We start from the raw sequence: 13,121 nt of genomic DNA, 5'->3' as shown, positions 1-13,121 counted from the left end.
TACAAAAATCAGCCAGGTGTGGTGGTGCACCCCTGTGGTCCCAGCTACTTGGGAGGCCAAGGCAGGAGAATCACTTGGACCCAGGAGGCGGAAGTTGCAGTGAGCTGAGATCGCGCCACTGCACTCAAGCCTGGGCAACAAAGTAGGACTCTGTCTCAAGAAAAAGAAAAAAAGAGAAAAAAAAAAACCTTACTTTTACAATGGAAAAAATACTGAAGTATACACATCCTTTCAAGTATACAAACTGAGGCCACACCACCGGCCGGACGCTGGGCCATGTATTCTCTATACATCGCCTACTTAACAACACTGCTCTACCACCAGTATGAATCCGAAGTTATTAATTTCATCTCACAGATGAGGAAGTGAGTGGTGAAGAATCTTGCCACGGTCACACAGCCTCTAAGAGACAGAATATTAATTCGAACCCAGGTTCAATTCCAGACACAATGCTCTCCAGCTTCTTACCACTTTGCAGCCAACAATCGCAGGAAATTTAGATGCTGCAAGAATGCAAGAAAAAGAAAAAAGAAAAGGAATCCTCCCATTAAAATCACCCGCTCCCAGTAACAGCCCCTGCTAGCACGTGGGGGTCTCTCCTTCCCCTTGACCACCCCACACACACACGTACCTAGGCACATACGCTCACAACACAGCTTTGTCACTGCACAGCCGTCCAGGCATGGAAACGGTTAAGTCGCCCTCACTGCATAAATCAAAAGTTCAAGGCTGCAACATACCACAATGATTCCCTCTTTACATATGACAAGAACCAGAGAGGGGCTGAAATCCCAAGCATCCTGCACAGGGTCTCCCCGGCCCGCACAGGTTATGCCGCCAGGGTCAGGGCCGCGGACCTTTAGCGGCAACATTCATTTCCTGAACAGGACAAGTTCTCCTGACCATAAAGCTAATAGGAACTTCCTCGCACGGCGAGCTCCGGCTGACAGGGCTACTTGTCACTGGCCACGCAGGAGGAGAGCACTGGTTCCCATTAGTGGGTTATGATGCCAGGTGCTACTAATAAGGTACATCGGCAAGAAACAAGAGCCTGCTAAGTTGTCTCTCCAACTCTGGAAGTAATCAGGCCTGGGCTTCGGTGTTGGGGAGGGACGTTGCTTAAAGAGATGGGTGGGGGTAGCTGAGGTTTTGTCAGAGTAGACCCCAGCAGCACCTAACCTGCTGAACAGCCTAAATAAATTTCCAACAATCCCTCCACATATCCCCCAGCTACCATAAAAAGCTCCCCCAAATTAACACTAATAATGGTCGCCGCACTGTGGGCCCGATGGATCACCCTAAGGGCCATTATGGTCGGCCACATCTGCTTCTCACTATGGCAAGGAGAGCCGTGCCAACGAGCCTAATGGCATTAAGATCACAACGCTGAGCTAATCCACTTACAGCACAACGCCGAGTGAGGGTGGCAGGGGGCTCAGCGGCTCCCTTGTCAGGCTGGGGTCATGAGAGAAGCAGGAAGTAGGGAGGTGGCCTCACACTCTGTGTGCTTTAGGTTACAAGTGATCTCATTAACATACTTTAAAAACCACATTGAGAGGTAGGGGCTAACCTCGCTTCACAGAAGAGGATACTGCTGATAGAGGTGAAGTCATTTGCCCAAATTCACCATGGAGCACTAGTATTCAAACCCAAGTCCATCAGACATCAGTCTTTCTGCCCCTGCAGTGCCACCCCCATCTCCCACTAAGACGATGGTTTGACGGCACATTTGACTTGTTCTCAGCAAGCCTGGTGGTGGTGGTTTATGTGCGTGTATATGTCTTTTCTTCTTATTTCTGAGCAAACCAAATGGCCCTAAAGAGGAAAGAACTCTAAAAACCACTTCAACTGGCCCAGAATGTCCCCCCTTCATCAAAATGTCTGTGACAGTCTTCTAACAACTTTCTCAGTAACACCCCAATGTCTCAGGAAGTCCTTTCTCTTACCTAACTTGGACCCTTTCTACTGCAATGCTGAACACAATCTGTTCACACCGAAGAAAATCAGGTCCTGAGGACAGAGTTGAAAGTGAGCTAGGAATTTAGAATTAAGAAGGTTTTTCTAAGTATTTAGCCGAAGTTTCCGTGCTGACAATAAAGTACCGGATCCCCTCCTTGCAGCTGCAGAGATAAGCCTCACGTAGGCAAAACCCAACCATAGTTTTTCCAGACTGCACCAGCATAATAAGGACACCGGGGCTTTTAAGGGGAAACAGTAGAAAGGGGAATTTCTGATTATGCTGGCATGAAATTAACAGCATGGGATTTTTATTTTTGTAAATGGGTTTCTTTTTTCTCTCTTTCTCTGTTTTTCAAGTCAGCATAAAAGGCCTCTATCACTAGAAGCTGATCTCTCTGTGTTGGTAAGAGATGACGTAGTAGTCCTTGGAGCCATGTGGCCTGGGCCCCCCAAAGAGCTGAACTCTCTGCAGTAACCTTCCTCCTCGCAAGAAGCCACCAGAGGAACTGAGGAGGCCAGAGCTGGTGAAGCCATGAGCCCCCTGGTCACCCAGCTGCAGACAGCATGGAGCCAGAAGACCTGAGCACAAATCCTGGTACAACTCTTTTTTTTTTCTTTTTTTTTGAGACAGTCTCGCTCTGTCGCCCAGGCTGGAGTGTAGTGGCGTGATATCAGCTCACTGCAAGCTCCGCCTCCCGGGTTCACACCATTCTCCTGCCTCAGCCTCCCGAGTAGCTGGGACTACAGGTGCCCGCCACCATGCCCGGCTAATTTTTTGTATTTTTAGTAGAGACAAGGTTTCACCGTGTTAGCCAGGATGGTCTTGATCTCCTGATCTCATGATCCGCCCACCTCGGCCTCCCAAAGTGCTGGGATTACAGGCGTGAGCCACTGCTCCCAGCCTGTACAACTCTTTACTAGAGAAAAGTCCACTAACCTCTTGGGCTTCTCTCGGCCCATCTGAGAATGTGAAACTGATACCCAACTTACAGGACAGCTAGAGGGCTTACAGAGATGCTGGCTGTGAGTGCGCTTAGCACAGAAACTGACATGTAGCAAGCACTCAAAACAATGTCTGCTGAGTCCACATTTTAGAAGCATCCTGCACTGACAGGCAGGCAAGGGAAGGAGCTCTGGAACCCCCAACATCCACAAGCCCAGCCCCAGGACCCCCATCAGTAAGGTGATATCTATGCTCTTCATCTCTCTCATAAGCACAGTGATGTGCACGCCTGGCCACGTGCACAGGCAACAGGACACCGCATCGGTGAGCCTCCCCAGCATTTGGACCCAATGGCAGTGGAGTGCTGCCCAGCTAAATTTAAACGAGAACTAGAATGACTCACCAGGTCTCAGGTCAATGGGACAAAGAGTACCCTGGCCACCACAGTACAAGAGATCAGCTTCTGGGGAAGACACAGAAGCAATGTCTCAGCCGCAAACATGAGGTGGCCGAGGCAGCAGTTTTACAGCACTGTACAGATCGACGCCTATGCGGAAGAACGGCCTCGGAGAAATCAGGATCTGGACCAACATGAACACATTTTTCACCCTGCATGGCTAGCATGACCTACTTCACACAACGACAAGAAAAATACACTAGCAAACACTTATGGAGCACTTACTTTGTGCCACCATTCCTCACACAGGATAAATATTTTCTGATGAATTCTTATAACAACCCAATGAAGTAGGTACTACTATTATTTCTATTTCACAAATGAGCAAACAGGCACAGAGAAGTTACGTAACACAACCACTGTCACAGTTAGTAAGTAGCAAAATCAGAAGTCTGACCTGGACAGTCAAAGTGCACATTTCCTATCTGTAAAACATGGGGGTGGGGGAGAGTTGTAGCAAATTTCTTACTACTTAAATAACTGCCAGAGAGTAAGAGCTTTCACCCCACGCACCCAGCCAAAACAGAATAGAAAATCTTTAGTTATGGAAAAATTCAGAAACCCTCCAATGGACAAACTGAGGCACACCCGTATTCATTTAGTAAGACTCTAAGTCGTATATACTTGGGCTTTCAGCAGGGCTTGCTTTAAATTGATTAATAAAAAAAATTAAAGTGATTGGAAAGGTTTCTCTCCTGAATTAGCAAGAAATCAAAGAGCTGTGAATAGAATTTGATTTTAACAGTTTAGGATAATCACTATTTTAAAGATTCGTAATAGTTTTCCTAGAACGAGCAGGAGGAAAACGTGTTGCTAAACTATAGCTTTCTCCCTCCCAGCAATTAGCAGCTCCATCCAATAGTGACGGCAAATTAAAATGGGACTTCTCACTGAGATGAAAGAGTGGGCAACTTTCCTCCATTGAAAATAAAATAAAGGAAATCATCTTCAAAAGTTCCAAGAGTTCAGTCTAGATCCCAGATGGCTCAGTAACCCTAAGCAGGTTAAAGTATTTAAAAAAAAAAAAAAAAAGTCAGAACACACAGAATCAAATCAAACTGACCCCCTACTTAGCTGGCTGAACTACCAATCCAGATTCCAAAACAGCAAAATTCAATTAACCAAAAGGGCTTCATGAAGATATAAGTGGGTACACAAAGAATAAAAGAAATTTTTAAAGAGCTCAACAATCCAGAAAGAGATCACTGAAGTGCCTAGTTTTAAAAATGAAGAAGTTAAGGCTCACAATGAAAAAAACGATGTCAATGGTGACAGAGCCGAAAAACGCAGAGCTGGGTCTAGACCTGGCCTCACCACCACAAAGCCTTCTGCCATCTTCCTATTGTCACAACCAACAACCTCTCCAAAACACCAGATTTCCAGGAGCCCAGGAGATTATAAACTTAAGTCATTCATCACCCCTAAAAAGGATACTTCCTGGAAATGGAAATGGATTCAAAAAGGATTTTGGCAATTCTGTGAATGACAAGGCAGCCATAAATAGCTACTAAGAGAAGCCGGTATACACCTGACCTTTACTATTGACGTCAAGGAAGATGGCTGTAGCCTCCAACGGTGGTATCTTAGGGATGGTGTTGGCAACCAAAGACTAGGTCAGATGGATTTGACCCAGAAGAGCAATGCTCATGTTCTTATATGGCCTGGTGCAGAGCGCCCAGGACTGTGAATTAGAAGGCAAGCTGTGTGCCTGGTTCTACCCATTTATAGCTGTGTGACCATGGGAAGTCACTTACTTGCTCCAAATCTCATTTTCCTCATTTGTCAATAGAGAATGATAATCGTTCATAATCCCTTATCCAACACCTTCAGGTGCTTCAACAAGCAAAACTGTTCAGACTTTAGAAAGGTACTCTGACACCTATCGTGTTTAACAGCCCCAGCAGAGTCTAGGGCAGCACTCTGTAATCAAACACATTAATATTTTTGCAGCAAAATATATGAATATTCAAACTAAGCGGGATAAATATAGCCTCACATCAGTTCAGATCAGGTTTTGCCACTAAATGAGTTTACTGCAAACCTTTTAGTTTTCCGAGCTTTTCAGACTTCATTATCACAGATATGGGATTATGGACCTGTACCCCCTCAAGGAAGGCTGTGAGGGCAAGAGAGATAAAGTCATTAGATGTGCTATGCAAAGAAGAAAATGCTGCAACCGATAAAAGGTATTATTAATATTACTGCTGTGGCTATCATTATTCCACAGCATACCCTTTTCCAAACAGAATTTAGTTTGACATCAGACATTCTGGACGGGATGATAAAAGAAAACCAAGAGTGTCAGGAAACCTCAAAAATCCCAAAAGTAGCCTAAACCAAGGTCAACACCTGTTGGCTTTCTACACGATCAACCACTAAAAACAGAGCAGCTGACCATCTGAGAGAGACCAAGGCCGAGGGCCAGGCACAACTCTGATATCTTAGCCACAAAGCTCATGCACCATAGAGCTGGCTCTACAAAGCCTCTGGGAAGGGCTGTACACAAGGATCCAGAAAGCTGGCTCAGACATTCCCTGTGGTTCCTGAGAATCCCTTCAAGAATCAGGCAAGAGGCCAGGCACGGTGGCTCACACCTGTAATCCTAGCACTTTGGGAGGCTGAGGCAGGTGGATCACGAGGTCAGGAGATCGAAACCATCCTGGCTAACACGGTGAAACCCCATGTCTACTAAAAATACAAAAAATTAGCTAGGCGTGGTGGCGGGTGCCTGTAGTCCCAGCTACTCGGGAGGCTGAGGCAGGAGAATGGTGTGAACCTGGGAAGTAGAGCTTGCGGTGAGCCAAGATCACGCCACTGCACTCCAGCCTGGGAGACAGAGCGAGACTCCGTCTCCAAAAAAAAAAAAAGGAACCAGGCAACAGTTGTGATGGTGTCTGTGCAGGACATTCACCGCAGCTGACCTAAGTGCTTGTCTGTATAAGATCCAGAAGTCAGACCCCATTGTGCCTCTACAGCACTAAATTCAGAAACACAGAAAGACCAAGCCGTATGAGCCATGGGAGACTAGGGACTATAAATGAGGACTATGTTCACATTTAAGTCAACTATACTGTTCCCTGCAATCTTACTGCATATGTACATAACTCTGAGAATGATCAGGTGCACCTGGCCCGGATGAGCTGGTTCCTAGACCATATCCAGAGAAGCCTACATGCAGAACTGCTCGAGCCTTTTAGAATGAGAAAGGGAGAGCCCAGTGTTCCAGAATCCTGAGATGATCTTCCCCTCCCTCAGGCATTATCCTCTGTAATGTGGACGCACTGGTGAAGATTTGGGGGCCCAAACCTTGCTCCTTCATCTGCCTGCAGAATACTGCTTATCTATCAGATCTTCCCACTGTTCTGACTTCCTTCTGGTTCGTTTAGGTAAGTCAGTCCCATTGGATTTACCTGTGTGGTGCCTTTGTCTGGTCTTCCCATCCATCCATGACTACACTTGACACTGCATCCCTTTTACAGCACATCATTCCTGCAGTGGACGGCTTGTACCTCTTGCTGTCTGCTGCAGGAAACGGGATCTATAACTCCACTAAGTTTGATTCTCACTATCTGTTGAGCCAACAGGTTACCCTTCACTCCACACCAGCTTGGGATCGAATCATGGGGAAACTTACCGATGACATTCCATAATAAACCCCTTGCCTTCCTGCCTCACTTACCAGCAATCTGCCTTCATTTCGTCTCCATTCCCCTCTGCCCCCCACCCCAAGAAGAAATGCAAGAAGGATTGCTGGGTAGCTAGTCTTTACCAACACTCAGGCTTATTGACTTAAAAATTAAATAAAATAAACCCTGTAGCCTGTTATTTTATCACTGATATATTATATATTTCCAGTGAATGCCACGGCTTCCTGGCATCAAAATCTCCCCTTCTGATTTTTTTTTTTTTTTTTGGTCTTGGCTTTTTGTTTGTACTGGTTATAGGGCTGTTTTTTTTTCCACCATAGCGTTTCTCAGACTGCTGACAGGCTGGGGGGAGACAGAGAACAGTAGAAAAAAGGGAATAGCACATTAATCCTGGAGTTTTGAGGGTGGGGGGGGGGGAAACTTTCTACAAAGTACATCTAGCTGGGACCCGAGGGGCTGCTGATCTGAGTGAGGGCCGAGCACACACAGGATTATTTTCTCCCCTTTCTGATTTCTTTAGGCCCCCAACCTTCCCACCAAAGGCACTGCCCCTGGCTCTACCTTCTTGGGCTGCAGCCGCTGACTTTCCACCCTCAGTCAAAAGCACATTCTCGGCCGAGCAGGGTGGCACACGCCTGTAATCCCAGCACTATGGGAGGCCGAGGCAGGTGGATCACTTAAGGCCAGGAGTTCCAGGCCAGCCTGACCAACATGGTGAAACCCCATCTCTACTAAAAATACAAAAATTAGCCGGGCATGGTGGTGCATGTCTGTAGTCCCAGCTGCTTAGGAGGCTGAGGCAGGAGAATCACTTGAACCTGGGAAGTAGAGGTTGCAGTGAGCCAAGATCATGCCACTGCACTCCAGCCTGGGTGACAGAGTAAGACTCTGCCTCAACAACAACAAGAACAACAACAAAAGCACATTCTTCCTGTCAGCAGCCCACATGTGACACCGAGGATTCCAGGGCCAGTGTCTTGCTGTCATATGCTCACAAGGACAGGGACATTTTCTGCACCATCTCACAGTCAACACAACCCCCATGGAGGGTAGCACTGTGGACACTACACACTAGAACTCAGAGCCAATGAGGACCATGCAGAGATGAGGCCTAAACAACACAAGGGACAGACGGTCAGTTCTTCACCGCTGCGGTGACTATGTGCCCATCACAGCTCTAGTGATTTCTGGATCTTACTTCATTAATTCAGCACCAACCCTGTTGACCATCTCCATTTTAAGAAGTGAGTGAAGGCTGGACACGGTGGCTCACACCTGTAATCCCAGCACTTTGGGAGGCCGAGGTGGGTGGATGGTGAGGTCAAGAGATCGAGACCATTCTGGCCAACATGGTGAAACCCTGTCTCTACTAAAAATACAAAAACTTAGCTGGGCATGGTGATGGGTGCCTGTAGTCCCAGCTACTCAGGAGGCTGAGGCAGGAGAATCGCCTGAACCCGGGAGGTGGAGACTGCAGTGAGCTGAGATCATGCCATTGCACTCCAGCCCGGTGACACAGCGAGACTCTGTCTCAAAAAACAAAAAAGTAGTGAGTGAAACAAGGCCCAGAAAGGTTAAATAAGTATCACAGGCTCTCACCACTAAATATGGCCAATTCCAATACCCAGGCTCTTTCGAATATAACATGGCCAACTCTCCCTCTCTCCCCAGAGGAATGAGGGTCTTGCTGAAGGGGAACTTGGAACTGTCAAAAGAGTGGTATCTTTTGTGGCCCTCTCAGGTAAAGAAAAGCAACCAGGAACCAGGACCTGATGAGAGCCAGAAAAACAATTACTTCCCACCATACCCCAGTTCTCATAGCACACAGCCGAAATAATTCACATCCGGAAAGATGATACACCTATCTGGTCAACTTTGGGGAGGGGGTTTCCTCTTTAGGAAAGTTTGAGCAAAAACAAACACAACCTCAGTCTATTTCTGAGCGGTACAAGCATCAAGAAGACACACCTTAGTGGTGGTTATTTTTCGCACCCACTGGAAAAAGTCGGCTACGTTTAGCTCTGCCGCACTTTCCACAAGGTAAGCCTCTGGGCTGTCGAGGAGGCAGGGTCAGAGCAGATTCCGGCTAGGGGTGATGAGATCAACTTCCAGATATCCCCACCCCAACCCCTCTCACTCACATCCCCCGTACCTGAATGAGCAACAGGGGAATGGGGGTGAAGAGGGAGGAAGTGGAGAATCCACCCAAGATCAGCAAAACAGCAGATCAGAGGGTGTGCAGCAAAATGCTATCGTCAATGACAACAGAAAGCTGGATTTCTTGACTCCATTCATCTGACCCAGAAACTAGAGGGTAAAATGATGGGCACATGGTTTATGACAGAAGCAAAGAAAAAAAACAAACTCGCTACTGATCCCCTCTGTTATTTACACCACTTCCAATAAGCAATCTTCAAAACCCTCTGTCCCATAGACATGATCCTCTTCAAGTCTAAATGACTGCAAGAGGCAGCAAAGTACCAGGAGGTAAGGACCTAAATTTGAATCCAGCTCTGCCTCTTACTGTCTATGTGACCCCGGAAAAGAGACTTGACATCGGAGCCTTAGTACTGTTCCATGTAAAAGAAGGACATTACCAGCTGGACACGGTGGCTCATACCTGTAATCCAACACTTTGGGAGGCCGAAGCAGGCAGATCACCTGAGGTCGGGAGTTCGAGACCAGCCTGACCAACATGGTGAAACCCCGTCTCTACTAAAAATACAGAATTAGCCGGGTATGGTGGTGCATGCCTGTAATCCTAGCTACTCGGAAGGCTGAGGCAAGAGAATCACTTTAACCCAGGAGGCAGAGGTTGCGGTGAGCAGAGATCACACCACTGCACTCCAGCCTGGGCAAGGAGAGCGAAACTTCGCATCCAAAAAAAAAAGGAAGGACATTACCTATCTCAAAGGGCTGTTGTAATGAAAATGCAACTCATGGAAAGTGCTTAGTACTGAACCAAACATGTCATAAGAGCTCAATGAATGGTTATTTCATAGAGAAGGAAACGGAAGCCGGAGGGAAGCCAATGCTAGCCTGAAGCGGCATTTAATTCAGTGTCAGCAGAGATGGGATAAGAATGAGACTTCACAGGCTGCAAGACCAAGACTCTTATATCCATTCTTTCCCCTTGCATTTAAATCAATTCCCCCTAAATGCATGTGCAGGATCAGAGAATGAGAAGGGAGACAGAGGAAGGAGATTAACTTTCACCAGGAATAAGGTTTGGAACCTGCAGCTGCTCTTGTGGCTTAAGTAGCCTCCAGCCCCTCCCATTCTCCCAAGCTGCAGAAAGGGACAGTCTGTCTTCGCAGGGACCACTGCATGGGAACCCGAGGACCTGAAACCTAGTAACATGGTCACATCCAGGGCACAAGAGACCCTCATCCCACTCTTTTTCTCCTTCTCTCCATTTCATCAGTCACTCCAAGCAAAGGAGAACAGACCAAACAGCAGAAAAAACAAACAGGGGCCCAAAAGCAAAAAACAAAGGGAAGGGCCTATTAAGAAGCGTCCCCTGGTGCTTTTTAGAAAGATCCTAGGCCCCCTCACTACACTCTAAAAAATTTGCTCCCCTCCCCCACAGAACTTTAGAAGAAGTGTTCTGGTTTTTTCACAAATTGTCAAGACAGGGGAGCCAGGCCCCTAACTTGGGAGCAGCCAGGGTGTGAAGGAGAGGTGTGAGGGCCTCAAGTCCTACATCGGGTGCAGGGCTGGAGCAGGGCTGGAGCGGGGCCTACCTGTGCTGCTCCACAGCCTCATTATCAGGAAGCTCGACCCCACACACGCTGCACTGCTCCCCGATGGTCCGGCTCTCTGACTTCATGCCCACAGCCAGCTCCCCCAGCTTGCTGAACAGCTCCCTCTGGATGAAGCCCTGGGGCAGCAGCCCCCCATAGGTGCTGAAGTCCATGGAGACAGCCAGGGCAGGCTGCACGTGGAGGCCAGAGGTCACAGAAGACGGCACGCTCAATACAGCATCAGCCTTGTGGTTGGGCAACACGGAGTAGATGCCCAGATGCTTCTCAGGCAGGGGTGCTGGGTGCTCAGGTCGGCCAGTGGGTGCCTGGCCAGCCTCAGCTGGGGGTGGCAGCTGCTCAGCACTCTCCTCTCGCCCATAGTGCAGCTCCCTAGCACTGGTGATGACGCTGCTTCGAGTCGGGGTCCCGGGCCCCTCTTTGCCTCTTTCCTCAACCTTGTCCCCCATCCCTCCTGAGATGCTAGACTCGGCTGCCCCAGGGCTGTCCTGGCTGGGCACCTCATCCACCTGCATCATCTCTGTCTTCACCTCAGCCACCCCAGGGTGCCGCCCACCCCCAGCCAGAGTTGGCTCCTCGGGCCCTGCAGGTGGCTGAAGAGTTCCCTGCAGGAGAGACTGTCCTATGGTCATCAAACTGTCCACTGCAGCCTTGGTGGGACTCATGGCTGAAAGACCAAATGAGGTGGAGACTGAAGGGCTCTGGTCCACCATGGGCCCAGGGAGGCTCTGTCCAGCCACACTGGCATACCCACTCTCCTCGCTGGAATGCTTCGAGATGAAGATGTTCTTGAGGTACCGAGCCTTGCGGTCCTCTTCTTCCTCGGCCCCGCCATCGGCCATGGTGGCCTCCGTGTCATTGTCGTCTGAGGCCTGGATGGTCTCCAGGATCTTCAGGCACTGCTCCTCCAGGTACTCGATCTCCAGGATCTCGGCCGCATACAGCAGGTCATCCAGGTCCTCCGCCTTGGCTTGCAGCGTGGCTGTATATGCATACTCCAGAATCTGCTGGAAGGTCTTTGGCGAGAGGAAGTCCAGAGTATAGTGTTGACTATTGCGGTGGAAGAGGATCTCAAACATCTTGCTGGTGCAGGCCAGCACCGTCCGGTGGGCGTGGAACTCCTGGCTGTCCACCATGATGACCACATCGCACAGAGTCCCGGCCAGCCGCATCTGGTTGGCCTTGCACAGCAGCCCCGTGGGGTGGCTAGGGTTCTGCAGCTGGATCATGCCCATTTTTGTCAGATCCATGATGCTCCCCTCGGCTCAGGCATGAGGCTTTCTTTCCTTCTGGGCTCTGCGTGGCGGGGCTGGGTGGGTTTCCTGGGCCAATAGAGGAGGCTAGGAGAAAGAAGAGGGGAAGAAACAAAAGAGATGAGAGAACAAAAGACAAATTCATCAGTGTCCCTAAAAGTAAGAATTCAACCACTACAACATGCCCCCTCCTCCCTGTTGCCAAGCCCTTTGCAAGAGGATCTTAGAGATTTTAATTGAAATAGCTTCCTAGAAATCTACAACTCTGCCTTTCAAGCCCAGGGATGCTGAGAGTAAAAAGAAGGTTCTGCCACAGCAGATGCCTAATTCACTACTCTATGACATCTGTTAGATGAAGTGAAATGAAAATTGTAGAGAAGTCCTGTAAGTCCTCAGCTTTCTCCGTATCTGAGAATAGGGGCTCCCTAGGCAAGGCCAACATTCATTATGACGAAGTGCACTTACTTAAAATTAGCAAGACTTTAGCCCCTTCCTTGTCAGCTTCACGCCAACCCCCTGGATGTCAAACCTTATCTTTAAAACAAAGTTTTTCCAAACTCTGCCTCACTACAGGAGCCCCAGAAGCAGAGTCAAACTCATTGGAGGCCAGGAGCCTGTAGTCATGGCACACAGAAATCTATGGACACTGGGCTCTCCTCTGCAAAGGCTATCCTCTCACCATCAGCCTTGGCCTCTGGCCTTCTACTGTTCTCAGGGCTGCAAAGCACTGGCAGACCCAAGCCCTGTCCGCATCCCTAGGTACTAACAGGAACATACACACAACCCACACACTAACTTGGGTCATTTCTACCCACGGAAGCCTCAAAGTTATTGTATGTATAATATAAAATCTGAACTCTGTGTATTACACCAGCCAGAGACAGACAGAAAGAGTGTGTGGGGCAGGGCGCGGTGGCTCACGCCTCTAATCCCAGCACTTTGGGAGGCCCAGGCAGGTGTATCACCTGAGGTCGGGAGTTTGAGACCAGCCTGACCAACATGGAGAAGCCCCGTCTCTACAAAAAATACAAAATTAGCCAGGCGCGGTGGCACCCGCCTATAATCCCAGCTACTCGGGAGGCTGAGGCAGGAGAATCACTT

At 48.6% G+C, this 13,121-nt stretch overlaps 1 protein-coding gene across 2 annotated transcripts in view; it reads right to left on the bottom strand.

Moving 5' to 3' along the window:
- Positions 1–13,121, bottom strand: part of ZBTB16 (zinc finger and BTB domain containing 16) — a 194,889-nt gene that overhangs the window by 179,166 nt on the left and 2,602 nt on the right. For both annotated transcript variants that reach the window (XM_032167453.2, XM_032167452.2), the window contains exon 2: positions 10,750–12,107. In XM_032167453.2, the coding sequence (XP_032023344.1) occupies positions 10,750–12,017 (1,268 nt within the window). In that variant the 5' untranslated portion in view covers positions 12,018–12,107. The remainder of the gene's footprint in view (positions 1–10,749; positions 12,108–13,121) is intronic.

This window comes from Hylobates moloch, unplaced genomic scaffold (assembly GCF_009828535.3).
Source record: "Hylobates moloch isolate HMO894 unplaced genomic scaffold, HMol_V3 SCAFFOLD_11, whole genome shotgun sequence".
NCBI classification, from domain to species: Eukaryota; Metazoa; Chordata; class Mammalia; order Primates; family Hylobatidae; genus Hylobates; species Hylobates moloch.
Note: the sequence above shows the minus strand (reverse complement) of the source record. Positions and strands in the feature narration are given on the sequence as shown.